Here is a 21,510-nt window from a genome sequence, read left to right on the forward strand (position 1 = left end):
TGAACAAAGGGGGCTGAGGGTAGGGGTCAGGGACACTGGCTACAGTAGGAGGAGGCTATTTGTGTGGCCTGTTTACAAGGTTACTCGGTTTCAACACCAAGCCCGCCTTTCTCCACCTTTCAGGCAAACCTCCGGCGTGAGGTCACACAGACGCCCGAGGGGCTCACTGGAGCCAGCATGGCAGCCTCCCCCCCACCACCGCCAGGACTCAGGAATTTTGCCCGCAGGGACCTACACCACGTGGACACACAGACTCCCGCTTCACTCCACTTTCTGCACCGGGAAGGGCGGTCCCAGCGACGCTCCAGGCAACGCCTCCGCTTCCGGCCAATGAGGAACGAGGGTCGCGTCGGGGCCTTCGCTCATTGGGTCTCGCTCGTTCCGCCTGCGGTGAACGCAAACCACCGGCCGGCTACTAAAGTCTGAGCCACTGAGTCCCGGAGCCTGGCTTTTGTCCGCTCGGTGTCGTCAGCCCGGCGTGTCTTTAGCTCCCTTTCTCCTGATTCTTGTGTCTCTTTCAGGCCCTGTCACACTAGTTTTCTAGTTTTATCTTCCTCGCTCTTTTTCTCTTTCCCTCCTTCGCAGCTCAGCATGCAGGAAAAAGACGCCTCCCTGTATGGTTTCCAGCCTCGCTTCCAACATTTCGCCACGCAGGCCATCCATGTGGGCCAGGAACCGGAGCAGTGGACCTCCCACGCTGTAGTGCCCCCCATCTCACTGGCCACCACGTTCAAGCAAGAGGCTCCCGGCCAGCACTCGGTGAGCTGGGGCTGGCTGGGAAGGTGGGGGGTGGGGCTGGTTTTGGGCGGGTAAAGAGAGATGGCTTATGCATAAAAAGGCGTGCAAGAAATTTATAAGATGGTTTATACATCAGGAAGGCACTCCAAAGGGAGGTTTGCTACACCCGTGATCTTCCTAGTACTAAATCTTTGTATTCGCTGGTCCAATGATCACATTTCTTTTGATAAGCAGGACTGGAAGGAACAGTTCGTCCAACTTGCCATATAGATTTGAACTGAAATTCATGTAATGTTGGCAAATTTGCGGTTCAGAACTGAGGGTCATAACTTTGTTGAATTACCTTCAGCAGAAAAATTATAAAGACACGTAGGGAGTCAACCAAACAACAACAGCCGCAACAACCAGACTCTTCAGGGTCTGATAACTCACTTAGAATCAAGATCATGCCCAATGGCTGTATTGTTGTTATTAATAGTGATTTACTTGCTATGGGCTAGATACAGACTTACATGTAGTATGTCAGATGTATTACAAGTATGGTCTGGGATAATCCTCACAACCACCCTAGTCTGAACTAGGTTCTCATTTTTCTTATGAAAAAAACAAATGAACAAATTTAGGAATACTAAGTAACTAGCCTGGAGCCACATGGCTGGTAAATGGTGTATGCACACTGGGATTCCAACCCTGTTCTAGAACCCTTCTCTTAGGCATTTGGCTACACTCTGCTATACTCCAATAATACTAGTAATAATCTAACCCATTGCATCATTTAAGCAGTGTGGCTTAGTGATTAAGAGCACAAATCACCTAGTCAGAGGGGCTAGGTTTGAATTCCGACAGCACCTCCTCTGATCTGGGTGACCTTGAGCAAGTTGCCTAACCTATCCAAGCCTCAGGTTAATCCTGAGTAAAGGGGGTTAATCAGTACCTCCTACATAAATTATTGATATAGATGTTAAGCTTTATGTTACATTATAATTGCTCAGTAGTTCGGTATTTCACAGTGTTCACATTTATACTTTTTCCATTTGATCCTCTCAACAAGCAGGCCAGAGGGCAGGACAAATATTACACACTTTTTATACAAAAGGAACTGACCTACAGTTATAGATAAATGACTTGTAAGGTTTTGATGGAGCAGTCTTTGTTAATCCCTTTTGGCAACACACTGATGGGAATTTGAAGTATTTAAAAGTTGCAGAGCTTTTAAGGAAATCAGTTCAATAAACTTTGTAGGTCCAAAGCTTTGGTTATACTTCAAAGACCTCTTTAGTGTGTTGTTATGTAAGTCTAGGAAAATTCTTTTAAACATAGCCCTTTGTTTTGTGAGGTACAGTTTTAAAGGGCATTTCTACAACTGGTTTAGGATGCTTCTAGCTACTGTATTTTGGAATCAGAACGTGTACACCTGTTTTCCAAGCTTGTAGTCTGTTGCTGGTGTAGGGTTTTGTGAACGTGTGACTGTCCAAGCTTTAGCTCTTGGTACAAAAGTTAACCATTTAACCAGATATTAGTAATTAAATATTTTCAGAGAGCCAATAGGGGTGGTAAAATCTACAAATACCAGACACCTCTTAGTACCTTTAAAAACTCAGTGAAGAGCACTAAAGAGAACCTGAGGAGCTGAAGAGAACCATCTATTTCTCCTATTCCACTTGGAAAGCCATTGAATGGGTGAGAGGGTGGGAATTTGCCACTAAAATATGCCTCGCCCCCACCCCAGAGTTAAATCTCTGCAGTGAATAATTATGGAAACACGGGTGCCTTTCTGTGGCAGAAGCCACATGAATCCAAATTTTTTCTGTCTGGGGAGTACAAGTCACATCAAGGAGGTGATGGTGAGGGAGGGATGAGGATATCCCTGAACTGTATAAAATATATCTGCTCAGTTTGTCTAAAACAAGAAAACAAACAACCAAACTTAAAATATATAGATTTTAGTAATATATTACTAATACTAGGAGCTTCCGAATCAGAAACAATGTGTAAAAAATGGTTGTTGTGTTTTATTATGTGCTGTATGAGGCATGGGGAAAATATAGCATTTTCAGTCAGTGTTTAAATCCTAGGTTTGAATACTGGTTCTGATGTTCCCTATAACCTTTGGCTTCACTTTCCTAAAAGCCGACCATGAGTATTAAATAAAATGACTGAATGAATACTCCTAGTATGCTAAATGTAAAAAGAGCGAATTTTTAAAAATTGTGTGTAGCCACTTTGCCAAGAACTACTGTCTATTTTTTGAGTTGCTTTTGTAGCGCCAAGATCTGAACTCTGAGCATTTGTAGGATCTGTTCATAGTTTCCTGCAGGATGCTAAACAGGACTTGTATCACTTATTTCTTAGGAAATGAAATACAGGTTAGAAGTAAGTTTACTCTGTAGGCTCTGGTGATTCCCTTTTCCTGAATTCCCCAAGTTAATGGGTAAAGGTGAGTCTAACATCATAATAATGCTAATGGTAAAAACAACCCTTTCTCTAGTAGTTAGCACGTGTGAAGCACCATGTAGAGAACTTATTATACATTGTGTAATTTTATCATCACAACAGTTTTACAAATTAGTTTTTTGTATTTTATTCCCATTTTATAGGTACTGAGATCGACTTTAGGAAACATTAAGTAACTTATCTATTTGGCATACAGCTCATAAGGGGCAGCTATAGAATTCTAATCCAGTTTGGTGGACTTCAGAGCCTTTTCACACCATTGCCCCCAGAATATTGTTAAGCTCCTATTTATTTGTTTATTTTAAAGATTTTATTTATTTATTTGGGAGAGAGAGAGTGCATGCAAAGAGAGAGCAGGAGCAGGGGGGCAGGAGCAGAGGGAGAGGGAGCAGCAGACTCCCCGCTGAGCAGGGAGCACGATGATGCCATGCCAGGATGGTGGACTCGATGTGGGACTGGAACCCAGGACCCTGGGATCATGACCTGAGCCGAAGGCAGATGTGTTAAACTCCTGTTTAGTGGCAAGACATGTCATAACTAAATAATAGAAGATCATTATCATTGGATGAACCTCTAGTTGTGGAGGTGTCTATGTTAGGACTCTGATAAATAAACCTAAATCTCCTAGGATAAACTCTAACTTCTTTTCTTCAGGGTTTTGAATATAGCCGTTCTGGAAACCCCACCAGGAATTGCTTGGAAAAAGCAGTGGCAGCACTGGATGGGGCCAAGTACAGTAAGCGGTTTTCCATTTCAAAGTTTGTGAAGTCTAAAACCCATTCTTATATGTATAGACAAAGTCATAGAGGCACAGAATTTAGAATTGGAAAGGAATAAGGATTAGCTAATTCAAAACTTTTATTTTTACCAGGACATTGAATTTTTTTTGTCTAAGGTCCCACAGATGGCGTAATATGCATATGTGTAATTATTAGGTAAAAACAAATATGAATAGAGGAAAATGGCTGAATTTGCCATTTAGTATTCATGTAAATGCACTCTTCATCTGAAGGTGTCAGTATAAATAGATAAATATTAACAGAGTTTTATAACACTACCTCTGAGAATATAAGCTTTCTGATACTCTGGTTCATTCACCTGATAATGCTTGAGAACAACACCAGGGAACATTTACCTGGTGCCCTTGATAATATGCTCTCAGAGATTAAGGATTAACTCTTTGTATCTTTTTTCGTGAAGGGGTGGATTACTGTTAAATCATTTTCATATTTTTTATATAAATGATACTGAATGAGGATAGAATAGTGAAGAGAAAATGAATCTTATGAGTTTTCTCATAGCAAGAGTGCCGGGGTTAGAAATGTTAATGTGGGTTTTTGGGGGTTTGGGGAGTTTTGTCTTTTGTTTTGGTTGAGGGGAGTTCTTTTTGAACACTAAACTTCTGTAATTTAGTCCTATAGAGGGAACATTATTTACTGCAGGGGGTGTAAAGGCTGAGTAGTCTTGTGGCAGACATTTTTTTTTCAAGTGGGCTCCAGAAAACATGGTTGTTTTTAACTGGGTTTAAAGTTTAGCTTTCTGTATGAATTGGACTACAGATGTTCTGAGTAGAGAACTGTAATTCTAACCTAAACTTTTCTGAGAAGATTTTATAGGAATTACATTTTTCAAGTTAATTGAATTATCCCTTCTACCAGTCACAGGTGATTTTTATCATTAAGGTGATGCACTGATATTTAGTCAGGATATTTTCTTTTATAGTGTTTAATGTGCACAATGCCGGGTGGTTTTCTTTTTTTAATTGTTTTCATTATTTTTGTTCTATACGAGATTTCAGGATCGTATTTGTTTAAAGGAAATTCCACACTTAAAAAATTTTAAAAACAAAAATTTTCAAATTTGCCAGGCGCATCTCAGGTCTGATTTTGAGTTTTGTTAAAATATTTGCTCAGTTGGATATCCATATAGTTAATGAGTGAATCTTACCTTAGCTCTGTTCCTCAGGTTTGAAATTTTTTTTAGAGTTTGTCGTTTTTAAACTGTAATTTAATTGGCAATTGGCCTTTAATCTCAGAACTTTGTAAAGAATTATTTCTTTGAAGTGTTTCAGAGAAATGCTACCACCAAAGCAGAATTACTTATTTTTTCTCTTAAAGATATTTTAGTTTTGAAATAGAAAGGGCGAGTTGGCAATTGTATTTTCATCAGGAGACTTCTTGTGTCTCAGTGGTGATGGCTGTCCTATCAGCAGAGAGAAGATCATAAAGTAATGCAAGGAAATACTGTAGGTGTTTTTCAACCGAGAGGTTTGACTTTTTTGACTTACTCTAACTTGGCTTTTATTTTAGGTTTGGCCTTTGCTTCAGGCTTAGCTGCCACTGTGACTATTACCCATCTCTTAAAAGCAGGAGACCAAATTATTTGCATGGATGATGTGTATGGAGGTAGGTGACCTTTCTCATGCATGTTGTGTCAGCTGATATTTTAAAGACGATAAAGTGGGTCCTGAATTATATTACCAATGTTACCAGGATTATTGATCATTTATTATCTTTTAAGGGTGTGACGGACCCTTCTGTCTTGGCCCAGACTTGGAAGAGCATAAACATTTAGGGTCTATGTTCTGAACTGCTTGTAAGAGAGATTGTTTAATAATAATTTTATTTAAACTGCTGGATGAGGATGTTGGACCTGATCAACTTTCAGATATATTCTGTTCCAGAGAAGGTAGTATTTAAAGAGAGAGGGTGTTCTAGTGTTATTTAAAATTTTTGCCTGCAGTGAAGATGAACTATAACCCAGGCCACTCCCAAAGAGCTTGCCTCTACCCGACCCTTAATCTCCCCTACATACTTAGGCTTTTGGTTTTAGGGAACCTTTGGAAAATTGTTGAAAATGTGCACCCCTTCCCCACAAAACTGGAAAAGTGTGCTTAAGACTGCACCCAATGTTTATTATTTTAATTTTAGGATCAAGGGGTCTCACCCCTTGAAGTCCATTATGGATCCAAATTTAAGAGCATCCATTCCAAACAGTTTAAATGCAAGTTATTTAAAGTGGTGAGTGGGAAGGTAAGGAAGACAGGTTGCCCTTACCTTTAAGCAAGACTGATTTTAAACTAAAGTTTAAAGAGTCAAATAAAACACACCTGATTTGACTCTTTAACCTTTAATTTAAAATCCAAGCCTTATATTCTTTACTATACAAGATAGCCAAATGATTTAACCCAGGTACAATTGCTGTTAGTTGTATTTTTATTGGTAATTGATACTTCCTTATATTTTTAAAGTATTTATACCGATAAGGAATGAACATTTCTCAGTACAATGTCCTTTCCATTTTGTCTGATTCTTTTCTGCCTCAGGTACAAACAGGTACTTCAGGCAGGTGGCAACTGAATTTGGATTAAAGATTTCTTTTGTTGATTGTTCCAAAACGAAATTGCTAGAGGCAGCCATTACACCAGAAACCAAGGTAACCCGGTTTTCAGTTTTGTCTGTTTTCTGTGTGCTGTTTTGTTTTTATCATTTTATTTACTAGAGGACATAATTTAAATTTGAATAACAAATTTTATTAGAAGGCATTGGAAACCATCAACAAGATTAGGATAGGTCTGGCTTCTCTGGAATATTACTGCATAATGGTTAGGTACATGAATTCCATAGCAAGATCCAAGTTCTAATTCTGTGTCATGGTGTATTATCATGGGCAAATTATTTAACTAAAGACTCAGTTTCTTCATCTGCAAGATGGGGATAATTGCACCTGCTTTATAGAAAGATGGTTGTGTAAATTAGATGAGATAAGGAATACGAAATGCTCAGTACAGTATGCAACACATAATAATTTAAAAAATTTGTTAGCAAAAGCATACAATTCTATACTGCATTACCAAGCTGGTATTGGTAACAGAAGTCATTACAGAGATTGGGTTGCAGAGAAGGAAGCTTGCCAAGACCCCAGACCCTAAGCACACTGGCCTTTTAAGAATTCTAAGCGGTACTTCAACAAAATAATAGTTACAAGTAGAGAATGGGCCACGGGCAATCTTTAGCCTCCATCCTGGGAAGCTTGCATGCCACCGGAAGGTGTTTTGTGCCTGAGTGAATGGCATATGTGATATTCTTTCTTGGGGCCTCATTTAAATTCTGCATGGGTAAAAGAAGGACCAGTGTCTTTTATAAGTCAGCCCTTTCCAACTTTTTGCTAATGATTAAAAGGTTTGAATTGTACTCAAGATTATGTTGCAGTGAGTGCTAAAAAATGAAAACCTTTTCTCACACAAATAATTACTTTGAAGATTAACACAGGGGTGAGCTTTGAGTGATTAAGGTTTGTTTTCAAAGGAACTTGTTTTTTATCTTGCTTAGGAGAAAAGATACTTATTAAAATAGCTGGTCTGAGTCTTTCTAAGGGAGGAAAGCGAATTGTGAGTATGTTAATTCTTGTCAACAGAACTTTATGTAGTGGCTCTTACTGAGTTGAATTAGTACGTTTTTTCCCCCTGAAGTATCTGCCTCATCATATGAAGTAGATTTTTTAAGTCCCTATAAAATCAACTTTGCATTTATTATTTTAATTATTTTTATTATAAATATAAGTAATAGATTCTTACCCAGAAATAATTTTTTATTGATTTTTAAAATAATTCATTTCTTGTAGAATACGCATTATTTTAATTACCTTATCTTTCCACAGTAAGACTCTAGAGTAGGAAGAATATTAAACTAGTTATCTTGCTCATTTATATAGTAATAAAGAATCATTAACCCTTTTAAAAAGAAAGCTGAGGTAATGTCATTCAATACAGTGGCATCTTGTTTAACAAACAGAATTCTGTTCTTTTCTTTGGTCTTTTCAGTCACTGTCAAGCATCTACTGTGTGCCTGAATTGTGCTAGGCTTTGGGGTATGATGCTATCTCTTTCTTAAATGAGCTGTGACCAGGTTTTCTATTGTGTGTAACTTCTCTCCTGCACTTTAAAACCCGTGCTCTTCTAGTTCTGGGTACTTATTTTATAGTTTCTAATGCATCTGGCATTTTTTAAGTTAATATTTAGCATGTGTTTGGCATTGTAGGAATAGTTCTCTTTAATGAAAATTCTAGGCTGTGGTCTTAATGTTCTGTATTATTTCCCTTTGAGAACAAAATTCCTAGACACTGAATTTTGTCTTTGAAATCCTTCCTCTTCTTAATGGAATGGAATTACAATAATTAACTTGAGCACTTTTCTTCTTATATGTAACATTATCTCATTTGATCTTTGTAACAACGCTATGAAATATTATCAACCCTATTGTACAGATGTAAAATTTGAGGAATATGGAGGGTAAGTTACTTAACTAAGACCTCTCAGAAGTTAATGGCGGCTAGGATTCAGATTCAGCCCTTGCAACTTCATCACCCACATTCTTCCAGTGTAGTCTGCCAGATGGTTACAATATATAAGACATATATTGGCGCAGTATATTTTTATAAACTATTGTCATCTATTGAATTGTTTTAGCTTGTTTGGATTGAAACCCCCACAAACCCTAACCTGAAGATGATTGACATTGAAGCCTGTGCACATACGGTCCATAAACATGGCGACATCATTTTGGTCATTGATAACACTTTTATGTCAGCCTATTTCCAGGTAAATGAAAGTTATATTTTTGGCATAAATTGTAGACTACAGATACTTGTAACTAGGAAAGGAAAGACTTGTTTACATTAAAATCATTACCAAACTCATGGAATCTAATCATAGTTATTGATTAGACAGAGAATTAAAATTGGACCTTTTCTACCATTAGCTAATATCTTTTCAGCCAATCCTAGGTTCATACCTGATATGGGGCTTTGTGTGTTTTAAATGTCTTAATTAAAGCTTTGAAGTTCTCTCAGGATGTGTAAACTCTCTGAAGAGCTGGCCTTATTATGTGATTTTATCTATCAGTGCTTTATAAACAGTAGGGACTTTAATGTTTATGTGCTGGTTATAAATCAGTTATGTTTTTTTATATATATATGGTGTGACTGAAAAACATGTTATATATTTAATATATATGTTTATTTTTAACTGTATTAATATATAATTAAATTATTAAAATACATAATTAAATCTTAAGCTATATAATTTAAGATGTATTTAAATGTATTACATAATATATGTAATATATACGTTATCTAATTAAACCTGGCTAACCTTCTAAATGAAACGAAAACGAAAGCTATACTGCATGACATCTCAGTGGATGTCACACATATTATTTCTCCACTTTCCTCCTTTCTAGTTTCTCTTCCCTCAGTGCCCCATGCACTATGCCCAGCTCTCTATAGCTTTACCTTGTTTGTATTAGGAATTTCTACTCCCTGTTTCACATTGTAGCTGTAAGTACCAAGTCCTTTACAGTGCTTCTTTTAAACTATCTCTTTTCCTACCTACCCCTCTACATACATCTCTTCCCACCTCAAACCCTCCCATTCATCCTCCATTCCTTTTCTTTTTTCTCTTACTTTTTTTCCAGATGTTTCTTTCTGTTTTGTTCCTTTTGGTAGATCATCTAAGGATCTCTCTATAATTGATTAGTTGTCTGCCCTTTCCCCACGTGTTCTCTCTCTCTTTCCTCTGAACAGCCCAATCTGTTTCCTTTCCTTGTTAGGAGCTTACCTTCCCCTCGATGTTTCCTTCCTGCTTGTACCTTCTGATCATTCTTATTACACTTCCTGTACTTGGCCTTTATTCTGCAGAATTCCTGAAAACCCAGCTCATTTTCTGCTACTCTTAAATTAGGGCAGATGTTTATAGCTCAGTTGTTTATATTTCCCCCGCTTTCGTTTTGGGTCCCTGGAGTTGGCACAGGCTGCTGCCTTAGTTTGTATAAATCTGCTCTTCACCTTCTTCCATTTTATTGAGAAGGCACTACCAGGTTTATTTTGTTTTCCTCACATTTCCTGGCTATGTTGGATTCACACAGCTTCATGGGCCACCTACCTTTGGCTCACGATATATCTTTGGCTGCTTCTTATATCCAGTAAAGCAGTCTATTTCCAAGTGAAAATCTCCTGGCATCATCTATTTGTCCCAGGTGATTTTCTGTCTTGGATTTGTTATCCCAACTCCTTATCCCATCTACCACTTACACTAAAGGCCACTTGACACAGCATAGGTTGCTCTAGCTGAGTCACAGTGAGTCCTGTATATTCCCAAAGAGATGACATGAATTGTTTTAGCCTGGGCCTGCCCAGATTACTCATCGGGCCCGGCCCTTTTATTCCCCCTGTTGCTGTCGCTAAAATAGGTCCAGTTTTTCTACCTTTCTGAAGCCCACATCACATTTCCGCATGCCAGGGACTGCAGTTTGCTTCCTTTCAATCTGGATTCATTCCAGTTGAGTTAATCAGAATCATGTTGTCCCTAAGTGGCTACATGTTTTAGTTGCATACAGTAGATCTTCTGAAAAGGTCCTCTCATTATTTTATCCTCATGAAAACTGGATATGTTCTCTTTCTTCCCTGCCTTTTGTCTTCTCGGTCTTCTATAGATGTCACAGAAGGCAAAATGGGCATACCATCATAAAGTTTCATATTTTGAGAGTGGAACCTCTGGATTTACATAATCTAGATGTGGCTGCTAGCTCTACCAGCTTCTTCATCTGAATGATCTGTTTTGTTTTTCTTTCTTTTTCTTTCTTTTCTTTCTTTTTTTTTTTTTTAAGAGAGGGCAAGCTGGGGGAGGGGGCACACAGGGAGAGGGTGAGAGAGAATCTTAAGCAGGCTCCATGCCCAGTGCAGAGCCTGACATGGGGCTCGATCTCACCACCCTGAGATCAAGACCTGAGCTGAAATCAAGAGTCAGATGCTTAACTGCCTGAGCCACCCAATCACCACCGTTTTGTTTTTCTTAGTTCCTTTTCTTCATCTGTACAATAAGAATCTTAAAGTACTGATTTTATTGAGTTAGGTAAAATATTTTGTGTAGTAATTCACTGGGATATGTCAAATATTTAACATGGTTCTCCGCACTTAATGATATCAACAAATGTTATTTGTTTTCATTTTTCCTTTTCTCTTGACCACAGAGTTTACAGAATGTTAGCATTGGAAGAGACCATCATCTAGTTCGACTCCATCACTTTGGAGATGTGCAGACACCTATGTAGAGAGTGCTTTGAGTAATACCTGACTTAAAACATCCAATTTTTGAAACACCCCAAATGAAAAGTCCTATAGCCCCTTACACTAACACCTTCCAATGACTAAACAACGGTGAGATTAAAACACACACACACACACACACACACACACACACACACACACACACACTATCTTTTAAAGAAAAGGTAAATAGGCTCCTGGCTGGCTATCAGTAGAGCACTGACTCTTGATCTCAGGGATGTGATTTCAAGCCCTGTGATGGGCATAGGGCTTACTTTAAAAAAAAGAAAATGTAAATAGAAAGATATAGATAATATATTTTTTAGTGAATAAGTTGATTATAACTTTAATTCTCACTATAAACAAAGACATTTTAAGACTAAAGGATTGATTTGCAGGAAAATGGAGTGAGGGAAAACAATCCAAAGAAATTTCTTTCTAAGTGACTTTACGTGTGGCAAAACTAGTAAAATAAAAGAGTAATTAGGAGTCAAGATCATGGCACATCAAGTGAATAATCACAGCATACATTATCAGGTTTTAATGATCAAAAATCTAAGCATATTATATACTCACTTGACATAATAATTGCTAAATGTTTATGTCTATTACTTTATGTGTTTACTGAGTCATAAAATACCAGCATCCCTGCATTGTAAAATTTAGTAATACGCTTAGGACCAGCCAGCAACTGCTCTAAAGAAACAAGGTCAGGAGACCTGTTGACCTGAGTTTACCTGCTATTTCCAGAAAATTTGTGGTTTTGGACTGAGTACTGGGTTGAGTGCTTTGTATTTTTATTTGGTGGGAAAGATGAAGGGGAAAGATACCATCAGAGATCCTGGAAAATTTTAAGATGCATGTATTTTTGAAAAGGTAGAATAGGAATGAAATTTACAATAGCAAATAGGCATGTAATGAAGCATATTTTCAGGTGATTTACTATCTAAAATGAAACTCTTTTTTTTTTCCTTTCAGCGGCCTTTGGCTCTGGGAGCTGATATTTGTATGTATTCAGCAACAAAATATATGAATGGTAAGACATACATAGTCTACACTTTGAGTGTTCCTTTCCATGGATAGGTGAAAATACCATAGCGCTTGATACTTTGATCCTTTTCTTGTATTATTCATGTGACTCATGTAAAAAGTAAAAAATTTATGCTTTGGTTAAATATGCGATTTATTTATAGCAGACAAAACTATGCTCATGACTTATGAACAGAGGAGTAAAATTTACTTTAAAAAGTTACAGTTTTATTCTACTGACAGCTTAAAGAGAAACATTTAATTTTTATATGATTTTTATTTCATTTTTTATAGGTACAGCTTTTGGTACTATCAAATTGAATACAGTTTATTTAAACTAATTTTACAGGGCTTTTTCCCAGAGAGTTTTTTTTCAAGTGAAAGTTACATTTTAGAAATTGTAGAATGAAGAATAAACACACGTTGTTTTTAACTTAAAGGTTTTTGTTTTTTTAGGCCACAGTGATGTCGTAATGGGCTTAGTGTCTCTTAATTCTGAGAGCCTCCATAATAGGCTCCGTTTCTTACAAAATTGTAAGTATTAAAAAGTCCCAGAATTCCCCTTATCCTCTCACAGGGACTACATTTGATATTTTAGTCCCACTAAATGTTGTGAAGTGATAGCATTCTACTAATTAGGAAGAAATGAGAAATGGAGGAGAAAGATTCTGGTTTTTAAAGGAAAGCAGAAAAATTAGGATATAAAAATATAGTTAGAGCATAACAGGGCTTTACAACGTGACTCAAGGGATGAGTTTTGTTATTTTTCAAATCCATGTTAATTTTGACCATAATTAGGTAAAGCCCAAGTGAATTTTTAGTTTTCAGACTTATTAGATTTTTTTTCTTTAGATAAAGCATTTGAAATGATGGCTTTCTTATACTCTGTCTTTTATATCTGGAATGGTGGTTAACTTTAAATAGCACTTAATATATAAACTTGTATTTTTCAATAGATGTCTATTGAAACCATTTCCTATTTAGATGGTTTAGTTACGTCAAGTATGGGTAAGGGTTTATTTGAAGATGTTTAGTTTAAACCGTTCTGATTTGACAGATGCAAACATATTTAGGAATAAAGTAAATAAATATTAAATAAATAAAGGAAATAAGCATTAAAGTAAAAAAAAACGCAAAAAAACACCAAGGAGGAAAACCAAAACTTACTGCTTGATTTATAAAACGTTGAGGCGAGGTACATACCTTGGAGGCATAGTAACTCCTAGGCTGCTTTAGACAAAAGCTAAATAGAATGTTGGTAGAACTTTCAGGAACAATAGGAGCTGAATGCTGTTTTTTTCTGCTTATTCAAAGAAATGTAAGATTCAACGATGTGCAGTATGTCATTGAATGGAAATCATAGGACTATTTATGTTCATATTTGAAAAGTTCATATTTATTCATGTTTAGTTTGCAGGATCTTCATTTCCCCTCTCATTTTAAAGCCCATTTCTTTGAGTGTACTTTAGGCTTCATTCTTATGCTTCTGATTTGATACATTAATTTCCCCCCTAAAACTCAAATATTGGCCTTCGTAGCTTGTTTCTCAGAGTCACTATAAAGAAAAAGAGAGTGAGAGAATCTCCTGGGTCCCTCCCCACCTTTCAGATTAACCCAGCATATGTTCATTTTACAGCTCTTGGAGCAGTTCCATCCCCTGTTGACTGTTACCTCTGCAATCGAGGTCTGAAGACTCTACAGGTCCGAATGGAGAAGCATTTCGAAAATGGAATGGCAGTTGCTCAGTTTCTGGAATCTAATCCTCGGGTAGAAAAGGTTATTTATCCTGGTATGTTGATAATGATTTCTTTTTTCTTTCTTTCTTTCTTTCTTTCTTTCTTTCTTTCTTTCTTTCTTTCTTTCTTTTTCTTATTTACTTATTTGAGAGGGAGTGTATGCAAGTGGGGGGAAGGGGCAAAGGGAAAGGGGAGAGAATCTCAAGAGGTAGATTCCCCGCTGGGCATGGAACCAACACAGAGCTCAGTCTCTCAACCCTGAGATCATGGTCTGAACTGAAATCAAGAGTCGACGCTCGACTGACTGAGCCACCCAGGTGCCCCAGTGTTGATATGATTTGTAAGCACAAAAGCTTACACTAGGATTTTATGGGTTATCCTAAGTATCCTGTGTATGACAGATGTGGTAAGGTAGCTGCTTTCATGTATTTTAACGCTGTTCATCTATTATTGGACGCTGCTGTATGTCAGGCTCTGTAGGGGGTCTGGGGGGTGAAGATACACGTGGTCTGTGTCCTTGTGTTGCCTATAATCTAGTGGCTGCTTGGATGTTAGGAAATTGATTTTATGCATTGGATGCTCCTGCCATGGTCTTTAGCTTGAAGGCTTGTGTTTACTTGTCCCAAGATTGCAACATTGTACTTTCCAGTTGATTTACTTCCAGTCTTTTCAGTCTGCCATTCTGCCTTAGCTCTTTTATCTGATTTAGGTTGGGACTTGCTCCTTACACATCAAAATTCCCCTGAAGCTCTCTTACTTCCTTTTCAGATTTTTTCACCTCTGCCAACTCATGTGCAGTTAGCAGACTTATATATAACTCTCTGAATTTATTTTGCCAGTCTATTAAATTGTGCTGTGGTCTTAAGTAAATAGTTACTTTGAACCCTTTGAGGTGTTAGCCATGTGGTCTTGGATGGACAGGAGAATTGAGCTTGATTCCTGTCCTCAAGGAACTTAGATAAGCCAAGGCAGAACTACATATGAGATTAAATGCCGTATATGCCCTGGTTAAAGAGCTGTTGACTGGTGTGTATTTTGAATGGAGGGAGGGAGAAAAGTTTTCGCCTGTGCTTTGAAGAATGAGAAGCATTTGTTAGATGGGCATGGACAGACATTCCGATTCATTCAACAAATGTTGATTAATTGCCCACGATGGAGCAAGCTTTGAACTAGGGCCTGGGATCCAATTATTAACAAAAGAAATGGATTTCTCCACATAGAGCTAGTCTGGTGGATAAGACAGATGTTGAACAAGAAATTGCAGAATGATATAATTAATAGAAGGGCAGGGGTAGTCAGCAGGGAGAATGTTCCGGGTTAAAGGGACAGCTTGTACAAAGGTCCTGAGATGAAAAAAGTGCAGTACTGCTGGTGTAAGGAAAGTCAGTGTAGCTCGAGCATGGAGAGGATAGAAAAGATAGGTCAGAATGAAGCTGGAGACCCAGAAACGGAGGCCAGAGTACAATCGTCAGATGTGGACATGGCGTAAAGCTCATCATTATTAGGCTTACTTGCAGTTTGCTTCGGCAAACGGTGAATTTATTTGTTCTGAAATTACATGTCTGACTCTAAAATAAGACTTTTATTATGCCTCATGATCACAGGGCTGCCCTCTCATCCTCAGCATGAGCTGGCAAAGCGTCAGTGCACAGGCTGCCCGGGGATGATCACCTTTTATATTAAAGGCACTCTTCAGCATGCTCAGACGTTTCTCAAGAACCTCAAGGTAAACTTTCAAAAGAGGTTTTTAAATCGTCGAGGTAAATTAACAGCAGTTCATGATCTCTCCTTTCCATCCAGCTCAGATTCATGTCTTTGTACCTGCAGGTCGCACCCACAGACCTCTGTATCATGAAATGCTTTAGGTTGGAAAATGACTTTGGTGCAGTGGCAGACATCTGAGTATGTTCCAGACAGGGCCATCAATTTGAGAGAGATGGAACGTCCTGATGCACTGGTTTTCAGATTTATTGAAAATTGAACCCCTTTTCCAAATGAAATATTATGTGAAACTTGAAAGCAATGTGCGGCTGGTGCACTGCACAAAGGCTGCTCTGAAATCCAGCCTAGGAATGACTTTCCAAACCCTGTGCCTTCCAGGCTGCATCTGCCTGCGGTGAAGGAAGAGAGGCCTTTGTTCGAGTCTCACGCTGGCAGGAGGCTCTCGGGGCCCCTGGGAGAGAGGCCTCTGTAACTCCATACACTGGGCTTGCAGAGTTCATGCAGCAGATTGAGTGTTAAATACTGAGGTCGAACGCAGAGGCCGCTGCCAGATTAGTTATCTTGTACTGGTATCTAAAAGTTGTACTAAAAGCGGAAAGAGCGTGTATATTTAATTAAATACAGTTGTGAGAGTAATTTTAAAATACTTGTAAAATTATGACACTATAACACTAAATACAAAAACGGGTTTGGTTTTTTTCCCTACTCCAGGAGGGAGTTAAATGGATGTATTAATTTAGGAAGTGTTTTATTTTAACAAGTAAGTGTGTATAACTTGGTAGACTTGTCGAGATTTTTATTTAAAGGGTAACCACGGAGGTAGGTCTCAAATGTAATAATTCTGAGGTTTTAGGACTTATGTTAATGAAGTGTCTATCACTTTAGAGGGCCAAATCCGGAAGGTATGAGAGATTCACCTTCCTCAACTTGTAATGTTTTAAAAGTTTGCACATCATATGTCTAATCGGTGACATCAGTGTTACGGATTTTATTTTCATTTTTTCTCTGGGTTTCTTGCCCAACTTGTACTTTCCTTCATAACCACCATTTCTTAACCCGTGTCCGGGGCCATTTTATTAAAAACATTTAGTTTTGTATTTTTTTATTTTTACTTTAATTAAAGATCTAAATGAATGTTTTCTTTGCCATAGTTATTTACTCTGGCTGAGAGCTTGGGAGGATACGAAAGTCTTGCTGAACTTCCGTGAGTATATTTCTGTTTTTCTCAGTGTTTTAACGTTGACGTCAGCTTTAACAGTTGTTTGAAAAGGAATATGGTAAAATCAGGAGTAATTCAAGACATTTGACAAGAATAGCATCATGCTAGTTAATCAGAATGGACTCTTAACCCAGTAGAATGGAGACCCCAACAAAATCTCAGTGAGCTCTGTGTGTCCTCCCCAGTTTTGCTTCCTTCCGTTCTGCCTGAAGGCCATTCCCGTGGACTGTTATTTTAGGATCTCTGACCTCTGACCAAGAGCTGCTTGTTCTATCCCACTCTGCTCTGGGAGGGAGGTCAGAGACATTTATGAGAAGGGCTGATTTCAAGGCTCCTTGGAAGTGGGGACTGTGTCTCTGTTGAAATACTGCCATGCCCCTGATGGTCAGAAGAGGACCCTACTAGATGCCACCGAATCCCATTTATTTTCTGTTCTGTGGATAAACCTTGAATGACTTCATGTTTTCTGCAAGATAAACCCAAAATCTAACTTGGTATTCCCGATCCAATCAATTCATCTAATTTTATCAAAGCACCATAGGATATAGGAACATGCAGCCAGAGATCAGGTGCTCCAACAGCTTGTTTTATAGATAAGGAAACAAAGATTCAGAAAGTTTTGCTGGTTACTCAAATGTCACATAGGAATATGTTAGCAACTTCTCTCCTGAGGGTTTGCGTAGAGATAACGAGAGGAGGTAAAAGCAGCCTGGATCTGGATTTGACACCTGCTCCACCAGTTACTCACCACTGAGCTTTAGTTTTTTCATCCATAAAATGGGATTAATAATTAAAATGACAATTACCATTTATTGATTACCTATCCCCCAAGCATTCCAGAGCTATCCTGATTTTATTGGATGGTACTCTACCCATGTTTTGTAAATATTGCAGTGGTAATAAACATCATTAGCTAATAATTTTCAAGAGCACTAAACGCACCTGGCATGTTTCTGTGTTTTAATTTGCATAATAACTATGTTCTGGAAGCACGATGTTGAGGGGTGTCAGGGATTACCAGAATTTAGGCACATTTGCTGTCCTCGCACAGTAGCTTGCGGCTTCTTGGAAGGAAGAGTCAGGCAATTCCACATAAAGTTTAAAAAAAATGTATGATACCCAAATAATTATTCAAATAACTAAGGTAACACAAATAGGTTTTTGTGAGTCTTTCAGAAGATGCCTGCTAGTAAGTCTGAATGCACAAGAGGGCACACTCAGCATATGAAATTGGGTTATTTTTCATAGTCATGAAATGTGTATTACTTTAAAGCTCTCTTAAAAATTGGCACCTCCTAATTTCTTCAGGGATTTGGTTTAAAGTTGCTTGGCCCTCAGATGTACCAGCCAGCGAGGCCATCACCCCGATGCCTGCTATTGGACGAGTGAATTAGGTCAGGGCTTGTCTGTTCTGTCACCCCTCATTCTGTGACTCCCAGCTGCGGCAACGGGTGCAGCATTGCAATAGGGGCGGGAGGAGGCAGAGCCAATGTGTGCTCGATTAGTCTTCCAGCCTGACAGGCACATTAACTCCGCAACCTCAGAAAAGTGACTTACATTGTCTCAGTCTGTTTCCTCGGCTGTAACATGTGCATAACCCTGCGCTCAGCTCTTAGGGTTGTTAGGGGAACATGGGGGGAAAATATCCCTAAGTCGATGCCTTGGTTCATACTAAGGGCCGAATAAATGTTAATTATTATTAGGAATTTTTGTTTTATTAGGCATCTGATACACTCCAGGTGGTTGCAAATGCTTTATATGTGTTCCATTAATGACTGTGATAAACTCTTGGGATAGGAGTTACATCCAACTTCTGTTCATTTAAAAAAAAATGAAGTAATGCACACAAATGACCTAGTAGAGTACCTGCCTCATGGTAAACCTATAATAAGTGATAGCTATTGTTATGATTTTAGATAAAGAAATTGATTGTGAGGACAGGTAACTTTTACAAGCCTACTCAGCCAGTGTGTAAAGGAGCTGATTCATGTGGAGGTCTATTGGGCTCAGAGGCCTAAGTTCTTATTTTTATGTGTACACTCTTTTTTGAGGAATTAAAAGCCTGAAAAGAGAGAACGTTTTTTATTTATTTAATTTTTTAAAAAGATTTTTAAAATTTATTTGAGAGAGAGCACACGTGGGCTAAGGAGGAGAGGGAGAAGCAGACTCGAGCGGGGCGAGGGGCAGAGAGAGAGGGAGAAGCAGCCTCTCTGCCGAGCAGAGAGCCTGACCTGGAGCTCGATTCCGGGACTCTGGGACCACGACCTGAGCCGAAGACAGATGCCCAACTGACTGACCCACCCAGGCACCCAAGACAGAACATTTTAAGGACGTTTGCATGTACAACTTCAGTAGAGTGATAAAAGAAGATACTCATTTGTGTTGACCGCATCTGAGATTTTCTGTCCCTGGATCTGAAGTGAGATAGGACGGAGCAACTTAGGCGTTGATCTTCGGGTAGTGTGCCCGGAAAGGATGAGTGTTGGTGGCAGGGTTCACTAAGACTACTAGCCTCTCCTCCATGATGCCTCGGCCTCAGCCTCAGCCCAGAGTTTTCTGCCTCCTCTCAACTCTGGCGGTCCTTGCTGTCCACTCTTGTTTGGCATGTGCTGTAGACTATTCGGTTCTGTGAATTGTCACAGTGTTTGGCTTCTGCTTTGTTAGGTAGGGTCAAGAAAAATACCTCGTTTTTCTTGGTTTCCCAATTCTTACTGTGGTACTTGACCCACAGTAGGTGCTTTACCTTTATACACGTTAATGATGATGATGAGTTACTGGCTGGTTTTGAAAATCCTTCCAGGCCTCTACCTCCATTCATGGATTATGTGCTGAAATTCCTAATGCTCACTGGTTGCCACTGGTGTTGGTCCTGGGTTGTCTTTCCCTGATCTGCCTCACAAGGTGCCATTGACCGGGAGGGAATTAATTCTGGCTGGCTCTTGGTCCAACAAGTCTTTTTTAAGTTCAGCTGGGTGGTCATGGGGTATATGACTTCTGGCCAAGGCTTCATTCAGGCAGATGTTAAAATCCACAGCTGGAGGCTATCTTTTTCCCTCCTGCGTGGGAGTGCTTGATTGGCACCTTCAGTGTTTGGATTGAGTTTATTGATGATATAAAAAAGGATAAAAGATCTTAGTTTTCACTTACAATAGTGACTAGAAAAGATCATTTTCACAGTTCCTTATTTTTTTGCCTGTGAAAAATTATAGGCATATGAAGAATTTGGTATTTAGAATAGAAAAAAAACTGAAGATAATTGCAACTTATAAGACAGATACAATATGTTGATCAAAAATTTGCTCATTCTTTCTTTCAGGGCCATCATGACTCATGCATCAGTGCCTAAGAGTGACCGAGATGTCCTTGGAATTAGTGACACACTGATTCGACTGTCTGTGGGCTTAGAGGATAAAAAAGACCTACTCGAAGATCTAGATCAAGCTTTGAAGGCAGCAGTAAGTTTAATTATTTGGTGTGTTTGTGTGTTTAATCTTGGGGGGGTGGCCGCTCTCTTATTTTTTTTAAAGATCATTTATTTATTTGAGAGAGAGAGTGCGGAGGGAAGGGGCAGAGGCAGATGGAGAGAAAGAATCTCATGCAGACTCCCTACCAACCGCAGAGCCTGACATGGGGCTTGATCCCATGACCCTGAGATCATGAGCTGAACCTAAATCAAAAGTCAGACACTCAGCCGACTGAGCCACCCTGGCGCCCCGGTGGTCACTGTTCGGCCTCCCTGAATTCTGAAGGTTTCTTCTTCTCTTCTTATAATAGACAGGATATATAAATCTGCAAGGAACTCAGCTGAAGTGCAGATTTAAAAAACTGGTAGTATTCAGAAAAGAGTCCTTGGAAGAAGTGAAGTCTTTGCCTGCAGTTTTAATAACCTATTTTTCTTGTGCACTTTTGATGCAGCACCCTCCAAATGCAGGTCGTAACTAGCATTCCAGAACTGCTGGTAGAAGTTGCTTCCTGAGAAGATCAACTCTGTGTAATTGAACGGACCATGAATGAGCCTTTGCAGAATTTTCAAGTGAAAATTTTAAGGCACCTCATTACTTGTCAGAGTTGTAACCTTCCAGGGATCCTCCTTATTAAAAACTGTTTCCTCTTTCCCTTATTGTAACTGACAGGTCAATTCTGTTAATATCTTTTTGTTAATTTTAGTATACATTTGCCTCTGAAGGAGGTGGGATTTGTGCTGCTTTTGGGGATTGTGACCTTTTTTCATAGCTTACGATTTATATTGATCATGTTTACAATATAATAATTCATTTTTTTATGTTTTTCTGAAGAATTTAAATTATTAAATGAATGTTCTTAAATCAAGTGTGATTCTTGCATGTTGTCGAAAACAGCACTCAAAGCAATGGTTTACACATAATTATCATAAGCCAAAAATCAAATACTTGAAAAGCCTACTGTGAAATTCTGCTGATAAAAGGTTGTACTTACTATTTAAAAAAAAAATAAATAAATCTAATTGCCAAATGTATCCCATTGTGATAT

At 38.6% G+C, this 21,510-nt stretch overlaps 1 protein-coding gene across 1 annotated transcript; it reads left to right on the forward strand.

The window, feature by feature from the left end:
• The first annotated feature begins 426 nt into the window (after positions 1-426).
• CTH (cystathionine gamma-lyase) lies at positions 427-21,097 on the forward strand. The gene is made up of 12 exons (XM_045802025.2): positions 427-759; positions 3,847-3,928; positions 5,502-5,597; positions 6,518-6,627; positions 8,660-8,791; positions 12,274-12,331; positions 12,781-12,858; positions 13,961-14,113; positions 15,665-15,786; positions 16,934-16,986; positions 20,318-20,456; positions 20,917-21,097. Exons 1-12 carry the CDS (start codon positions 592-594, stop codon positions 20,941-20,943), a joined length of 1,218 nt encoding a protein of 405 aa, XP_045657981.1. The 5' UTR covers positions 427-591; the 3' UTR covers positions 20,944-21,097.
• The last annotated feature ends 413 nt before the right edge of the window (positions 21,098-21,510 follow it).

Source organism: Ursus americanus, chromosome 12 (genome assembly GCF_024610735.1).
Source record: "Ursus americanus isolate L20-20 chromosome 12, mUrsAme1.1.p, whole genome shotgun sequence".
NCBI classification, from domain to species: domain Eukaryota; kingdom Metazoa; phylum Chordata; class Mammalia; order Carnivora; family Ursidae; genus Ursus; species Ursus americanus.

Excerpts from the sequence above, each read along its gene's own strand:
- CTH (XM_045802025.2), top strand. The coding sequence starts at position 592 with ATGCAGGAAAAAGACGCCTCCCTGTATGGTTTCCAGCCTCGCTTCCAA. Across the intron at positions 760-3,846 it reads AGGCTCCCGGCCAGCACTCG|GGTTTTGAATATAGCCGTTC; the intron begins GTGAGCTGGGGC and ends TCTTTTCTTCAG. Across the intron at positions 3,929-5,501 it reads ACTGGATGGGGCCAAGTACA|GTTTGGCCTTTGCTTCAGGC; the intron begins GTAAGCGGTTTT and ends CTTTTATTTTAG.